The sequence below is a fragment of the Indicator indicator genome, chromosome 14, assembly GCF_027791375.1.
Source record: "Indicator indicator isolate 239-I01 chromosome 14, UM_Iind_1.1, whole genome shotgun sequence".
In the NCBI taxonomy this organism is placed as follows: domain Eukaryota; kingdom Metazoa; phylum Chordata; class Aves; order Piciformes; family Indicatoridae; genus Indicator; species Indicator indicator.
This window is the reverse complement of record NC_072023.1, coordinates 18,960,407-18,976,829: the sequence shown is the minus strand read 5'-3', so window position 1 is coordinate 18,976,829 and position 16,423 is coordinate 18,960,407. Positions and strand designations below refer to the sequence as shown.

The window sequence follows — 16,423 nt, the reverse complement described above, 5'->3', positions numbered from 1 at the left end:
AAGGATGGCTGCACTTAATTTCAGGGAATTGTTGAATGTGTTTTTCTAAATAATATAAAAATTGTGCAAGAAGATGGAAAATAAATGAGGACAGTGTTTAAAGGGAAGGTTAGTATATATGCTGGGATTTGTTGATTCATAAATATTGTAAAATGCAGTCAGCTTGCAGGAGGAAGAAAAAGGTGCCTTCTCCTTCCCATCCCACCCTAAGCTGGAATTTATTTCTTGGCAGAATATCCAAGATAGGGATAACAAAAAAAGATGTAGAACAATAGAATGGTTTGGGTTGGAAGGGACCTCTAAAGGTCATCTAGTCCAACCCCCTTGCAATCAGCATCCTCCACTAGATCTGGTTGCCCAGAGCCTTGCTGAGCCTTACCTTAAATACTTTCAGGGATGGGGCCTCAGCTGCCTCTGTGGGCAACCTATTACAGTGTTCCACCACCATCATGGTAAATAACTTATATATATCTCTAGCATAGACAGTGTTAGCACTGCATTTTTAACTCCTCATTCAGGGAACTGCATCAGTAGTGTTTTGTTAACTGCAGTAGTCAGAAACATGGAAGGAGGAAAGACTGCCAACAAAATTCCTAGGGATCTTTTGAGCTCTTTGTGTGATACCCGGACCTGCTGTTTGAGTGCGAAATTCTCTAGAACCTTAGTTTTGAATATGAGGAAATGCAAGAAAGCTTGAATTATGTTTTGGTTCTGTAACTGAATATTTTTCTTTCACAGAAATACAAACATATGGTGAATGTGCAAATGACGTTTCTTACTGCTTTGTCTGAGGTGTAAACATGGTGCTACTTGTAAGAACATAGTAGAAAACGTCAGAATGGTGTGGGGGTTTTCCTTTTTTTTTTTTTTTTTTTTTTTTTTTAGTGTCTTATGTGGATGTAATGCAGAGGTAGAGGAAAAACAGAATTTTAACTATAACCTCTCACCTTTTTGTAGAGGATCTCCAGGTTGGCTTCTTGTACACCAGTATGTGGTGATGTGATAATGGGAGGTTTAAGGCCATTGTCAGAGGCTTTTCTAAGCACTGAGTGTCGTGATGTTTTTTCAATAAGTTTACTGAATGGTCTTCTGCAACCTTTCCAGAGGAACGAATATTTCTTAATGTTTTTTACGATGGTGCTTGAAGCAGATGCATCCTTGCATTAATTTTCTTTGGGACTGCATTGTATATCTTTTGGTGAGCTCTAAGTACGTATTCATGTAACTGAACACAGAGTAGTCACTGTCAGAGAATCACAGAAAGTTAGGAGTTGGAAGAAACCTCAAGTGATTTCCTAGTCCAGCCCCTCTGCTAGAGCAGGATCACCTAGAGTAGGTCGCACAGGAACACATCTATCTGGGTTTGGAATGTCTCCAAAGAAGGAGACTTCATAGCCTCTCTGGACAGCCTGCTCCAGGGCTCTCTCACCCTCACAGTGAAAAAGTTTTTCCTTCTGCTCATGTGGAACCTCCCCTGATCCAGCTTGCACCCATTGCCTCTTGTCCTGTCATTGGACATCCCTGAGCAGAGCCTGACTCCATCCTCCTGACACTGCCCTTCACATCTTTATTGACATGAATGAGGTCACCCCTCAGCTGCTCTGCTCCAATCTAAAGAGCCCCAGCTCCCTCAGCCTTTCCTCAGCAAGGAAATGTTCCACTTCCATCAGCATCTTTATGACTCTGTGCTGGACTGCCTCAAGCAGTTCCCCGAGGTCCTTCTTGAAGTGAGGGGCCAAGAAGTAGACACAATATTGAGATGTGAGAGAGGTGCCCTCTGTCCTTACCTGGCAGAAAAGCACTGATGCAGTATTCTCTGGAGTGGGTGTTCTGTCTGTAGTTTAAACTCTGTAGGAGTAATTGTACCTCTTCTCTCTGCTGGTGTGGTTGCACTGCTTTTAGCTGTGGTGTAGTGTATCTTAGCTTTCATTTCATAAGTCAAATAATCTTCTTCCTTCAGTTTCTATGTCATAAGTAAAATTTTTATTTTCACATATTTTAGTCTTAAAGATGAATATAGGGACTAAATTTAAGAAAAGGATGGAGTAGCTGTTAAACTTTTAGATTAGTCTGCTGTGGGTTTAGTTATCTGTTACCCAATTTTGACTGTTTGTACATTTCCTAAAGTGCTAAACATTTTAGGAAGGTGATGGGAAATTTCAGTGTTTATGGGATAACCAGAGAGGATTTCATTACACTCCAAGGCCCAGGGAATGGTACCCCTAAACCTAACAAAGGTGTCTCTTAAAACCATAAAAACCTAACCTGAAAAAAACCCCACACTTTTTTCTCTGTAAGCTGGTTAACAGATTTTAGTTGTGAAGATCCAAGAGTAAGGGGATAAAGAAGTTCTGGATAATGACTGCCTAGTGAAAGTCTCAGAGACTGAATTTGAAAGAACATTGTTGGTTTCTCCATTACCATTTTTGAGACAACAGAACAATGAGTCATTTGTAAAAACTTCCATAGTGTGAGTGGAAGTTCTCATTCCAGAACATTTACATTTACATTAAATGTAAATATTTACCAAATTAAACAATAATTAAATAGGTTAAAATAAATCATGTAGTACCTACTTCAGAGTAATTGTCTCAAGAGGTCTCAGGATTTGGCTTTCATAATCATAACTCCTGAGTATGGTCTCTGTAATCAGGAGACCACTCTTAATTTTTATTCAGATTTGGACAGGATGTTGTCCTATCAACAGAGAAATCAGCATCCTATTTTGAAGGAAAGAGACAGGTGAATTGGAGGTGGATGGAATTAACTCATAGAATGTTTAGGGGCCCAAAATGAGTACAGTGCCGTTTGTGTCTTCTAAAGCTGCTCAATAAAATGAGTTTGGGGAAGGTTTGAGTTGGCACAATTGTTATAGAATGCTGTGCTGTTAATGACATGGTTTTTCAAGTCTCCAACTCTGGAAACAAGCGTGCTTGGCTTCCACTTTGGGATAGCTACTAAGCCAATATTGAAACAGTGATAACAGTAGGTTTAATGTCCAGTTGTTGGTTTCCAGTAATGGGTGCATAACACCGGTGTAAATTTTGCCAACTTTTTTGCTTAAACTTGTAGAAAAACCTCACTATAAACTACTTAGATTTGCTAGAAAAGCTTGTGATTGAGTGCTCTGTATGCTTGCCTTTTTGCTTCCACCTAGAATCCAGGGCCATTACTTTCTGTAACCATTTCAGTGAGCTGCCATAGTTTTCAGTCTGTACTGTCACCTGATCCAAGCATGCGCCAAAATTCCCACCGTTTCTGGCTACTGTCTGCTGAATCTGCTTTGCAAACCCTCAGTTCTTAAGCTTTTGCCTTAGCCAAAACCAACAACAGACACTCTTAAAAGAGTGTGCTGGACACATGCCATCCTGCTTCCCTAGCTCCTCTAATTGTTTATGTAAACCCTTAGCTTTACTTAACTTGTAAATGCTACAATGGCATCCCCATGTGAAATTGTGTGGCTCGTGTCAAAAAAAAGGCTGCTTGTGGAAAAAAAATGTTAGAAGAATATGAATGCTACACATTGCACTGCATTCAGTGTTTTGTACCAAGTTATTATTGCGATGTCATGGTGTTTGATTTCAATTGTAGACAATCATTTTGTGTTTTAATATGCAAAGGTAAGTCCGTGTAAACTGTAAATGTACACTATTAATATAGAAGCATACTGATTCCTATTTTTTGGCCTCTTCCTGTCACATGTCTTTAGCAGAAATCCTAATCTTCTTTACAAATTTTTTTATGCATGACTCCCATAGAAATCTTTGAACTTGTGCAGTAAGAATTTGTTGGATTTTTTGACAAATACTGGGCCTGATCCTGTTAACACTGCAGACAGCGGCTGAAAATTATTCTTACCTCTACTAAGAATGAATATGATCCATTATATTACTGTAGTTGATAGTTTTGTTAATTCTGATGTTGAACAGATTCTCAGAGTAAACTCTTAAATGTTGCTCTATCAAGACATTGTGTTGAGGAACCTCCCACCAATATGTGCCTTCCATTATGGTAAGGTATTTAAGATAAGTTAGGTAAGAAAATTCTGTTAATTCTCTTAGGAACTTGTTTCTGAACTTTAAATTTAACTATAATTTTTTTTTTTTGGTGTGTGGAGGAAGGTTAAATGTTTGCAGAGAGTTTGGGACCCGTCACTATTTCTACCTTTTCTGTTTCTCTTCAGCATATCTGTTCCATTCAGCATTTCGTTCTGTTCCATTTTTTACTGTGGCCACCTAGCTTTTCAGTGACATATCATTGTTTGTAATCTTATTCTTTATTCCACATCACTTTCAATGTTCATACCATTGCTTCACCTGTAGCTTACTTTAAACTCCTTCATCATCATTTTACATTTTCTTGCACTTTTTATCATAGAAAGGTCATTGGTGACAAGTAGGAGCAATATGGTACCTAAACGTGGAAAACGATGATTTAGTAAAATTGGCTTTTTGGTTTTACGTCTAGAAAAAAGTTGCTTCTCCTTTGCAGGTGTTTTGTTTTTTTTTTTTTCTCTGAAAGATAAAAAAATGTGTGTGGCTGTTCAGTCAGTGCTTATAGCCAGCTGGCTGTGATCAAATCCAATTGAGCAAGAGTTATTCTGCGTAGTCAGTGAATCACTTTTCCTACTGCTTACGCTTTCCTGTTACAGGGAGAAACACATGTGGATAAGCAACCTTCTTGTCTGTGATTAGATAGGGAAGGAGGAATTGCTCCCAAGTTCCGTGACATTTCACCATAAAGTTAGTGATAACATTGCCAGTGTGGTCTTGCATCTCCCATACAGCTCTACTTTTTGTCAGAAGTTGCAGCCTTTGCCTTCAAATTGCTGCCATTAACTGGTGACAGCAATTGCAGCCTCTGTTCAGACACAGGTACGCTTTGTGTACCGTGAATGGTTCTCATAGCTGAGCTTGGGAACTCCAGCCCTGTGCTGTGCTGAGTTGTACTTGCATGATTCTCAGCTTTTGAAAGCTGCAAAGTCTCAGGCCTTGCTAGCAGGTCCTCCACCTACCTGAGCCAGTATTACTGTGTATCACCTCAAGCATTTGCTTTTCCTAGTCAGCAAAAGTGTTTAAACTGTTTTGGTGTTGAGAGATGGCAAAGTGCAGTTCTTTGAGAGTCTTCTAGTAATGCATTGAAGCCTGTTGACAATGCACTTGGATATAAAGGATCATGATTGATACAGTCACAGACTGCACTGGGTCATCTTGTCCAACCCCCGTGCAGTCAGCAAGGGCATCTTCAGTTAGATCAGGCTGCCCAGGGCCACATCAAGTCTGATCTTGAAAGTCTCCAAGGATGGGGCCTCTACCACATCCCGGGCAGCCTCTACCAGCATTTCACCACTCTCGTTGTAAAGAACGTCTTCCTGATGTCCAACCTAAATCTACCCTGCTCCAGTTTCAGACCATTGCCCCTCATCCTATTACTACAAGCCCTAGAGTTCATGAAAATCCTTAGTCTCTTTTGTGTCTTAATGTATGTATTTTTGTCTTGATTATGGAGAGCCTTCTTAAGAACTACCACAGTATTTTTTTCTGTTCAGTGCTCATTTCTTAAAGCAAAGGTTGGATAGATTTCAACCTGGACACCCAAGAGTGCTGTTATTCAGTACAGTGTTAGGTATACTTGAATATACATTCCTCTCTTTTTGTTTAATTAGAAAATTCTCATTATTTTATTTTGGAAGGCTGAGAGCCTCGTTCTGAATAAAAAGTGAAGGTAAATTCATGGCTGAATACATCTTGCTGTATAATATTTTATTTCAGTAGATTTCTAAGTATGTGTATATCTGCATCTCTCATTTTTGTTTGTCATGTTGTCAGAGAACCTAGTGTATGATATAGGGTTATCATACACTACCTTTGTAAATATTCCTGATAGTAAAAAACTGGTTCCCAATGAATCTCACATTTGGATGCTGCTATTTGAAGTTCTGACTTAGCAAGGAGATCTCAATGGTGAGAAGTTTGTGTCTATGCAAAGTTCAGTTATTTCAGGAAAATTGTACAAGAATCTGTCTACTCGGAACTCTTTGTAGCATCTTTGTTGTTGTTTTTCCCCTTATTTTTGATGTATCAACAATCACCATAGTTTTCAACTAAGTTCATTGGCACAGGTAAGCCACTCTGAAAGAAAAAAACGGAAACAATGCTCGTTGGTTTCCTAAGTAAAGAGCTTGTGCGACGAGCTTTAGTTCCGGGAAGCTCATTGCTGAGTAATTAACATAAACAGATTGCATAAACTTTTTCTCCTAGCACTCTTTTTTGTGTTTTTAATGCAATATTCAAGAAAAGCAAGTGGGATACCTTTTAACATATTCCCACAAAGACAATAAAGGTAATTAGAATCCACTGGGGGTAGGAGGGGGAAGTCGTGCTTGCCAGGACACCGATTCAAAAAACCATCGACAACTGCACAGTCGACATACATCTTCTACTTCTCAGTGTAGAAGTAGTTTCAAATACCTATGGCTTCTCAAAGTTGAAGTGCTGAAATAAGGACCACAGAGCTATGTGTTTGGTCAGTAATCCAGTCAAACAAATTCTTTAAAAATGTGGTTAACAGAACTGTGTGCAGTACAGTTGCAGTTATTACAAAGATGGCAAGTGTACACCATAGTAAAATTCTACTTGATTACTACAAATACTGTTTCATTACTGTTACTGCTGTTGTCAGAATGACAGATTTATCTGTAATGCTTTGTTGCAAATTATATGCTGTTCTCCTGTTGTTGGAAGCTGACAGTCTGGCCCTAAGTGGGTAGAGATTGGAATAGTATCTCCAATATTTTGGTGTTCTGTCGTATGGACAGGAAGAAGAATGCAGAAATAATTGGTTAGAACCTGTTCACATGGCTGAGAAACAAGACAAAATACTGATTTAAAAGCCCTGTTAGTGTTTGCTTGAAGTGTGATAGCTGGGAAATAAATTGTGTCCAGATGCAATAAAGCCCTTGAAAAATTTGACTTGTCAGATTAATTGCATGAAGCTTTGTGTTGATACGGTGCAGAATAGTGAACTGATTTATACTTTGTCTTTCAGATGAACCAGAGACACGAGATGCATGGTGGGCAGAAATCAGACAGGAAATAAAATCCCATGCCAAGGCATTGGGTTGTCATGCTGTGGTGGGCTACAGTGAATCAACTAGCATTTGGTAAATCCTGATGATGATTTGATTTTCAAAATGCCACAGAAAATGTGCTTTGTCTTCAGTGGATTCAAAATGATTAATTATTTCAGCGCAGTTGTTGGTGTCATCTGGTACTCTTAAGAGTTAAAGTAATTGTCTATGATTTCAGTATTGTGCTGCCTTTGTTTAAAAAAAAAAAGGTTTGATTCCAGTTTTTCAGTTTTGAATTTTTCTAAGAAACATTAAAATTAGTCTTTAAAGACAAAATAATTCAAACCTATAGATCTGCTTTTGTAGTAACAATATTATCTATGAAGTTTTCTAAACCTACTCTAAATAGTTAAGATGGTTCCTAAAAATATTTATTTAATATGTATGTATGTATGTATTTAAGTTTCATTATTGGCTTCAACTGGCACACCAGTACTTAAATGGTAAACTTCAGACTTAAGGCACAATTTCTTTACTAGGGATGTACTAATTCCAAGTTCACAGGATCACAGGTTGTTAGGGGTTGGAAGGGACCTCTGGAGATCATTGAGTCCAACCCCCCTGTCAGAGCAGGACCATAGAGTCTAGCGCAGGTCACAGAGGAACGCATCAAGCTGGGTCTTGAAAGTCTCCAGAGAGGGAAACTCCACAACCTCTCTGGGGAGCCTGTTCCAGTGCTCTGCGACCCTCACAGTGAAGAAGTTCCTCCTCATGTTGAGGTGGAACCTCCTGTGCTGTATTTTATATCCATTGACTGTTGCCTGTCGAGTTCGTTTTGCCTAAATAAAAAGCACTAAAGATTTGCTTTTCTTAAAGAGAGAATTTGGAAAAAGAAATTTCATTTTACTTTGTTGTTGATAAGTTGAAGAAATAAATACAGTGGCACAGTGCTTTCGTGAGTGCACACCATCTGTTATCTGTGAGATATAACCAGAAGCAATCAGGCTGGAAACCACAGCATTGATTGCTTCACATCTATTGCTCCTCCACATTTATAGCCTCACAGTAGGTAAAAAACAGCTGACAGAATATATTGATCTCTCACAAAACTTGAAAACAAGTTTTGGAAGTCAAATGCTTGTGCATTGACTAACAGAGTAGGAAAACAGGAGAACTTACTTTACAGACAGAGGATGTTTGCCTGGTTGTGTCCTGTCTTGCTTGGTGTATTAAAGACCATATTCATCTCAAAATTGCCATATGTAAGTTCCCATTGCTGAGGGGTGAATTTGCACCAGAAATGGAAGGTTTATTCCTTTGGCCATCAATCTGCTTGTGAAAAGCACAAATATTTTGTTTGTTTTTTTCTACCTTAACTGTGGGGAAAGAATGTAGAGAATAATTAGATAGGTAGTCAGTTATTGGGCTATTTCACACTCCCATTTTTCTTAAGGTATTTGATCGCTGATAAATATTAGAATTCTTGTGCTTACTTACTACTTCAGCTTTATTCTGTGCTTGAAGAGCAAGGCTCTGTCTATATGTACTGGTCTGCCAGATGTGGTACATATGAAAAAGTATTATGGAAAGAGAAACAACAAATGAAGAAGGCAGAGGTATCATTCTAGAAACTGTGAGAAAGCTTTTCTCCATGATTTTTCCAATAGAGTATTTTAATTACTGAATGCTCGAGTTCCATTTCTTGTTTACCAATTTCATATGCATTACAAACTCTGTGTCAGTAGCGTGCACTCCTGAAAGCTTTAACGCTGCTAAATGATAAATATGGTCAGTTACTTTGCATGCTATCTGTACCATTATTGTAGTTGTTGATAGTAAAATTTTACTGGTTTGCTACTTTTTGTTCTCCAAGACGCACCTTTGTCAGTATTGTTCTGTAACTTCATTTTGAGTGAATATTTCTGAGATGAAGAGGCTCTCAATTTCCATTTTACTTTGGTAAACAGTTATGCTTTGTTTTTCTTGTTTGTGTTTTGTTTAATGTTTCTTTGCTTTTGCTGGTTGGATTTCTTTGCATTATGAACCATAATATTGCAAACCATGCTTAAATCTGGTTAGCCTTTGTAATGTTACAGTTTATTATTTATAACATAGGGCAAAGCTCTTTAGTCCTTCTGTGCAATCCTTCTGAATCTCTGACTTAGACAATGGTTTAAATGCCCCAGTGGCCTTGTTTGTGGGATTTAATGGATACAGCTGCACAAAGGAGCAAAATTAGCAGTTCTGTTGAATTCACTGAGACTTTTGTACCAGTCTTTTAATCTAATAGTTTGAAATAAAAGCAGCATTAAGCAGTAAGAATTCACTTTGTTGTAATTCTTTTCTCTTCTAGTGAAGAGGTCTGTATTTTGTCTGCGTCTGGCACAGCAGCTGTACTGAACCCTAGGTTTCTTCAGGATGGCATCGTGGAAGGCTGTTTGGAACAAAGGTTGTCATGGCAGCCTGGCTTCTTTTCCATAGGGTCAGAGAAGGGAGAGGTTGATTTTTTTCCTCAGAGCCAAGATAGTTCTTCTCTATTAGGGTAGGTTACAGTGTTACAGTGCAGGATGCGGGACCAACCACTTTACTGCTTTTCACTAACAACAACAACAACAGAAGTAATGGAACTCTGCACCAAATTAGATATTCTGTTTTTATTTCTAACAGTCTGAATAAGGTAACACATTTGACTACTAACCACAGATCATAACTCTTTTTTTTTTTTTCCCTTTGCTGCTCTTCAGGTATATTTCTCAACTTTATATCCCACTATAAAAGATGGCAGATGTATGATACATTATGTGAGCCAAAAAACTCCTGTGGCTGTAATATGTGTTCATATGCTCTCTTTATACTATTTAAGAGCTATTTGGGAGATAAAATAGCTTGATTGTAAGCCAAAGATGGTGCTAGCTGTGTGTTTTAGCTGAAATTTATGAACAAAATCATGAAACCAAAGGAAAAAGAATTTTCCCTTGGTTTCTACTCTTGCAAGTAAAATTTGAAGGACGATTATTGACAAACTGTTATTTTGGGGAGAAAAAAATAGAATAACATATATTGGTAATGTATTGTGTTTACCAGTGTAGTCCTCAAATATTTCAGGACATTATTCTAGTCATAAAGGTATTTGTTACACCTTAGCACTTGAATTGCCTTTTCTGTAATGTTGCTGCCAACAAAGCATTATTTATTATTCTTTTACTTTGGTAGCAGGAGGTCATTATTATCTTGAGTAGATAAACTTTTGAAAACTACAGCCAGAACAAAAATATTTGTTTCCATATTTACTGTATAATGGAGAGAATGAAATGTTGTGTTGATAATATGAAGAAAATGGTGTTTTTCAAAATCAATATACCTATTTTGGTGCTATTAAGAGACTTTGCAGAGATTAGAAACGCAAAGGAAGGTAAAACAACTAAATGGACAAAGTCCATGTTTAAAATAAAATTTATTTACCAAAATCTGTGATAACTGATGTTTCAAGTCTTTTCAGATTTGCTTAAGAATTCACTGAAAGAAATTGTATCTGTGAAACAGAATAAATTTGTAGTGGTACAGTTAACTTACGCTTGTTCATCATTTAATAGTGGTCATTCCTGGATATTTAAGTGAGACTAAGTATTCCAAGTGAATAACAAAGTTTACCTGACACCTTATCTTAGGAAATAATCTTGCTGTTCTTCTTCCAATGTCAGTATATATTGGGCTGCTTCGCAGTAGGATGGTTGGTTTGTTTATATTGTGCTGGTGGAGTTTGTGTAGGGTTTTGGACACAGTCCACATGAAAGAGACTTTTCATTGTGTTTGGTGCAGGAGATTCTCAGTTCAACTGTTACACCATGGACTACATGTAGAAATCATAGTGCCTAAAGCCAGCTCAGTCATGGTTTAGGTTTATATAAGTTTTTGGTCATTTTCTTGATCTCTGCATAAAAAGTTTCAACGCAAATTTTATTTATAGCATTTTAGCTGGTAGTGTGCCACCTGATTTTATTCTTCTAGTATATAAAATGCAAAGCTTGTTGCATTGGTATAATGGAGCAAAGTATAGCTGCAGGGTATGATTTAAGTAGACATCTCTAGGCTTTTATATACATGTACATGTGTTGATCATTGGTAAGAAGATGTTTTAAGTATGTGTTCTGTAATGTAATTTTAGGATTGAAGAGGCTTCACCACCAGGTTGTGGATTTTGCCATATACCGTATGATGAATTGAATATGCCATTCCCTGCACACCTCACTTACTGTTACAACTGCAGGAAGCAAAAAGTTCCTGATGTTCTTTTCACCACGATTGATCTTCCCGTAGAGGCAATAGTTATTGGGAAAGGATGTCTTATTCAAGCCAGGTATCTCTCAAAATGATTTCTTAGTAAATTTTTGAAGATTTTGGAAAGAACTCCTGTTGCTAAAATCCAGTATGTCATCAAATTTTGAATTTCTCTGTTGAGTTGCTAGGAGTTAATGAGTGTGTTAGGGTACAGGAGGAGGAAGAGGAGGAGGATAGCCTTCTCCTCCTGTGTTACATGTCACACCTGTTAATGGACATCTGGTAACTTAGCCATTTGGTAAGTGTTCTGATTTTTCAAATAACTAGGAGAATTGTTGCATTTTCTCTGCCTGCATGTAAGAGTTGTCATGCTTTAACTTGCTGTTTGGGACTGAAAACTGTTGAAGTCAGTTGTGTTAATTCTTTGCCTATGGTCATAACTGAACATAATCTCTGTAGAAGTGTTGATTATGTCCAGTTTATGCTGTGGTCTTTGAATTTGCAGAAGTGATTTACACTAGGAAAGAAAGAAGAATTAGCTATGTGGAGTATGAATGGGTCACCAACTTCATGGATAAATAACTGCATGAACAGTAATAACTGGAACAGGCTGCCCAGGGAGGTTGTGGATGCCACCTGCCTGGAGGTGTTCAAGGCCAGGTTGGATGAGGCCTTGAGTAAGCTGGGCTAGTGGGAGGTGGGCTAGTGGAGGTTGGAACTAGATGCTCTTGAAGGTCTCTTCCAACCTGAACTATTCTCTGAATCTTAAGTATTTGCTTTGACAAAAGTGAGCAGGGCATATTTTTAACAGTCACTGCTGTACTATAGCTGTAAATATAGACTATATATTTAAATAGTATGTATATATTTAAATACATACTATATTTAGCCAAACATCTAGCAGATGGCTATCTGGAAAGTGTGGAAGACTTCTTTACATTGCCTAATAATTTGGTGCAGTCAGAGTATTGTGGGGGAAGCCCTGTGTGATGCATGTTGTTTCTGTCTGATACCAGTCTTTTATCAGGCTTTAAGAAAGAGGATGTGATTTTATTCCATGGTTTCCCACACAATATTTGTAAATTTTTTTGTTCTGCCATGATAGGGAATATGTTTGAGTATTGCTCAAGATGCTGTATTGCTCTGGCTTATAAATTAATTTCTGTTACATATTTTTATTGTTAATATAAATACATAGTTTTCTATTAAAACTGAAAATCAGATCGATCTTATCGAGACTCAGTGCCTCGGTCTACTTTGATCTTCTCGCTGAGAATTTAATATTTGAGATTTAAAAATGCATTAAAAAGAAAGTGATTGCATTAGGCTGTACAATGAGGGGACAATTGGAAAATACCCTGTGCTGAGATCAAAAGTGTTTACCTGCTGATGTCAGCTGCTGTCTCGTGTCGTCAGGTTGTGCCGTCTAAAGAAGAAAGCTCAAGCTGAAGCCAACGCGACGTCTATCAGTAATCTCCTGCCATTTATGGAATATGAAGTGCACACCCAACTGATGAACAAACTTAAGCTGAGAGGAATGAATGCTCTGTTTGGGCTGAGAATTCAGATCACTGTGGGTGAAAATATGCTAATGGGATTGGCAGTAAGTACAGTTTTAATCTCGGGACTCTTGTTTTCATGTAGTGTTTTTAGGGGCACAGGGATTTCACAAGAATTGGGGGATTCAGAGTAACGAGAGTTACTACAACATCTTTTTTTAGAACTGAAGGGATGGAAAGGAATGGACTGCTTAATTGTTGACAGATAGTACAGGCTGTCTTTCAGCACCAGAAAAAGATTAAAATCTCTTGAAGAAAGAAGACAAAATAATGTAGGGGACGAAAATTATGTTAGAGGACGAAATTATTGGAAAGGGGATGAGGGAAAAAAAAGGAACTTTAAAGGGTTTAAGAGCAAAAATTATTAAAAAATTATTGTGGTCTTTAAATGTCCTGTCAGAGAGATCCTTGATCCTCAAGTTTGCATTATGATTCCGTGACAAATGAGGTCAATTAAGTCTCTGAATAAATATTTTGGTTTGTTCCCAGCTAGAGAAATATCTGTTGCCTCTTCTTTGATGGCACAGAGGAAATAACTGATAAATTCGAAATGTCTTAGAGATAGTCAAGAAATGTTCATTAACAATATTTTCTACCCTCATCCTGTCATCTGGGGTTAAAATAGTGAGGTAGGCTGCTTCTTCCTTCATCAGTGTAAGAGGGTGCTTGGGTGATACTGATTTGCACGTTCTTTTGTCTGATCTGTTTTCTGTAAATAGAAATGGGATTGTGCCAAGTGTAAATGATTTGGCCAAGTTTTAAATCCTTGAAAGCATCACTTGTCTATAGAGCACAGGTTTTAGTTCACACTTAGAAACATTTAGGTAGGAGCTCCACCATGGAGAAGAGCCATGAGAAATGCAGAGCTTGCTAAAATAATAAGGTTTTTTTGTTTGTTCATAAGGAGGGAGGGAGAATTCCAATTATTCTAGGAAAAGGTGGTGCTGTAATGTAGATGTCACAATGCTGTCCTTATAGCATAGGCATTATGGGAGATTTGATCTGGAAATGTTAGGAGTGCATGCTTATGTAATTGTCATTTTTAAAAGTCTGCAACAGGTGTGTATCTAGCAGCTTTGCCAACGCCTGGTGGCATTCAGATTGCTGGGAAGACTCCAAATGATGGCACCTATGAACAGCACATCTCTCACATGCAAAAGAAAATAAATGATACAATAGCAAAAAACAAGGAACTTTACGAGATTAACCCTCCTGTAAGTAAAGCTTTTATGCTCTTCAACATAAGTCAAAGAGATACACATAATGTATACCCAAGAATTCTTGTTGACTGAGTAATTTAGAACACAAATTGTATTTTTTTTGTTACAGATATAGATTCTTCTTACTATGTTTTGGGAACCTATGGGAATTTTCAGCCTTTTAAGCTACCTATGCAAATTAATTTGTACTTTCTTATATTTATTTCTCAGGAAAATTATTTTCAGAATATTCTGTTACCAAAACTGTTTATAATTGAACTTATTTCTAAGCTACATAGGACAACTATTAATTTTTATATCCTTTTTAGGAGCTACCTGAAGAAGTCATTGGGTCTCCTATTCCAGAGCCAAGGCAACGTTCCAGATTATTAAGATCTCAATCAGAAAGCTCTGATGAAGTCACAGAACTAGACCTTTCACATGGGAAAAAGGATGCTTTTGTCTTGGAGGTGAGAAATGTTTTCATACTTCTCTTTTCCTGAAATAGATATTAAAAAATGGAGCAAAATTCTTACTCAACTCCAGAGGCAGTTCTTAAGTCATGTGTAAGTGTTTTCATTTTATATCTGTATACACTTAGCTGCTAGATAAAGATCCCTTGATGACAAAGTTTTTTGTATCTTTCTGGAACTTATCTGGAGTAGCAACATCGTTTTTATCCATTATTTGCTTTTCCAGATTGATGATACAGATGCCATGGAAGATGTACATTCTTTACTGACAGATGTTCCACCACCTGCTGGTATGGTTAAAAACATCTTTTTCTAATTTTTCTTCTAAGCTGCAAGATGACAAAGTAGAACAAGTTTTACTACAAAAATAGTTCAAGAGCAACAGTGAAAATGTTCTTGGAAGTGTTAAGCTTATCAGATACACCTGTGAGGAACAAATCATTAAGCTTTTCATGGGGATTGTTGCTAATTGAAAACTCAAGTACAGGATTTGTGTGGTTTCCGCTGCTTTGTACTGTTGGTGCAAATTTGTTATTTCATGTGAGTACAACAATTGGAACTTCGACTGGATCTTTTCTACTAGTTTATTGGTTTCTGAAGATTTTTAGACTTTGTCTAATTGGTAGGTTTCAGGGTCAAGGAAAGTAGAACTACAGAGAACAGAGTGGTTTAAATATTTATAGCCATATAATATGACATACTGCTGTTGTATTTCAAGAATGTTATTGGGCATTCTGGCTTGGATCAGCAATAGTGTAGCCAGCAGGAGTAGGGAAGTGATGGTACCCTTGTACTTGGCATTGATGAAGCCACACCTTGAGTGCTGTGTTCAGTTTTGGGCACCTCAATATGAGAAAGACATTGAGGGGTTGGAGCAGGTGCAAAGAGCAATTAGGCTGGTGAAGGCCCTAGAGAATGAGCCTGATGAAGAGAAGCTGAGGAACTGGGACTGTTGACTTTGAGGAAGAGGAGGCTGAGGGGAGACCTTATTGCCTTCTACAACTACCTGAAAGGACAATAGGGAGGTAGTTACTGGTCTCTTCTTACAGGTAATCAGTGATAGAACAAGAGGGAGTGGCCTCAAGCTGCAGCAGGGTAGGTTTCGGCTGAAGATGAGGAAAATTTTTTTCCCTGAAAGAGTGGTCAAGCACTGGAACAGGCTTCCCAGGGAGGTGGTTGAGTCACCATCCCTGAATGTAGTGCTTAGTGATATGGTTTAGTGGTGAACTTGGTAGAGTAGGGCTAATGATTTGACCTAAATCATGGTCTAAAGGGTCTTTTCCAACCTGAATGATTCTGTGAAAGTCGGCAATTTGCCCTTACAGCATTCTTGTTCAACAAATGCATTTGTATTTTACTTGCTTTGTGATTTTGCCGTACTGTAAATCGAAGTCTTTGTCTTCACTGTATGTGTGGCCTTTCCTGTTAAAAAGGCTGGTTTTTGCATCAGGATCTGTCCTTGTATAGGAGCCAGCTTCTTTCGCTTGTTTTGCATCAGCCACTTTTTGTCCTGAGAAGAGGGAAGTGCTGCTTTGTATCACTCTTTCCTATTCTGGTTTTGGTTGTATAGATATCTGTTAGATCTTTCTTGGTGCAACTCCTGGATCTCAATAAGAGGCCAATTGCAGTTGTCCATTTTATGGAAATTACTCTATCTTGGTTGTCCTTGTCCTCTCTCTTATCTTTATTTCCATTTCTTCTGTGCATGTTATCTGTTCCCTTCCTAATAAAATTGGTGTCAGTGTTTATCATTCTGAGTACTGAACTCAGAACTGACCTTGTCATATGTATCTGTTATTACCACCAAATCTTTTATTCCTCATCAGTTATCCATTGCTAGATCCT

General features: G+C 37.8%; 1 protein-coding gene across 17 annotated transcripts in view; it reads left to right on the top strand.

Annotated features, from left to right (window-relative positions):
• The window catches only part of C2CD5 (C2 calcium dependent domain containing 5), a 57,156-nt gene that overhangs the window by 28,015 nt on the left and 12,718 nt on the right, over positions 1–16,423 (top strand). For all 17 annotated transcript variants that reach the window (XM_054386929.1, XM_054386927.1, XM_054386925.1 and 14 more), the window contains 7 exons: positions 7,048–7,162; positions 9,423–9,518; positions 11,235–11,426; positions 12,764–12,950; positions 13,956–14,120; positions 14,435–14,575; positions 14,805–14,868. In XM_054386929.1, the coding sequence (XP_054242904.1) occupies positions 7,048–7,162; positions 9,423–9,518; positions 11,235–11,426; positions 12,764–12,950; positions 13,956–14,120; positions 14,435–14,575; positions 14,805–14,868 (960 nt within the window). The remainder of the gene's footprint in view (positions 1–7,047; positions 7,163–9,422; positions 9,519–11,234; positions 11,427–12,763; positions 12,951–13,955; positions 14,121–14,434; positions 14,576–14,804; positions 14,869–16,423) is intronic.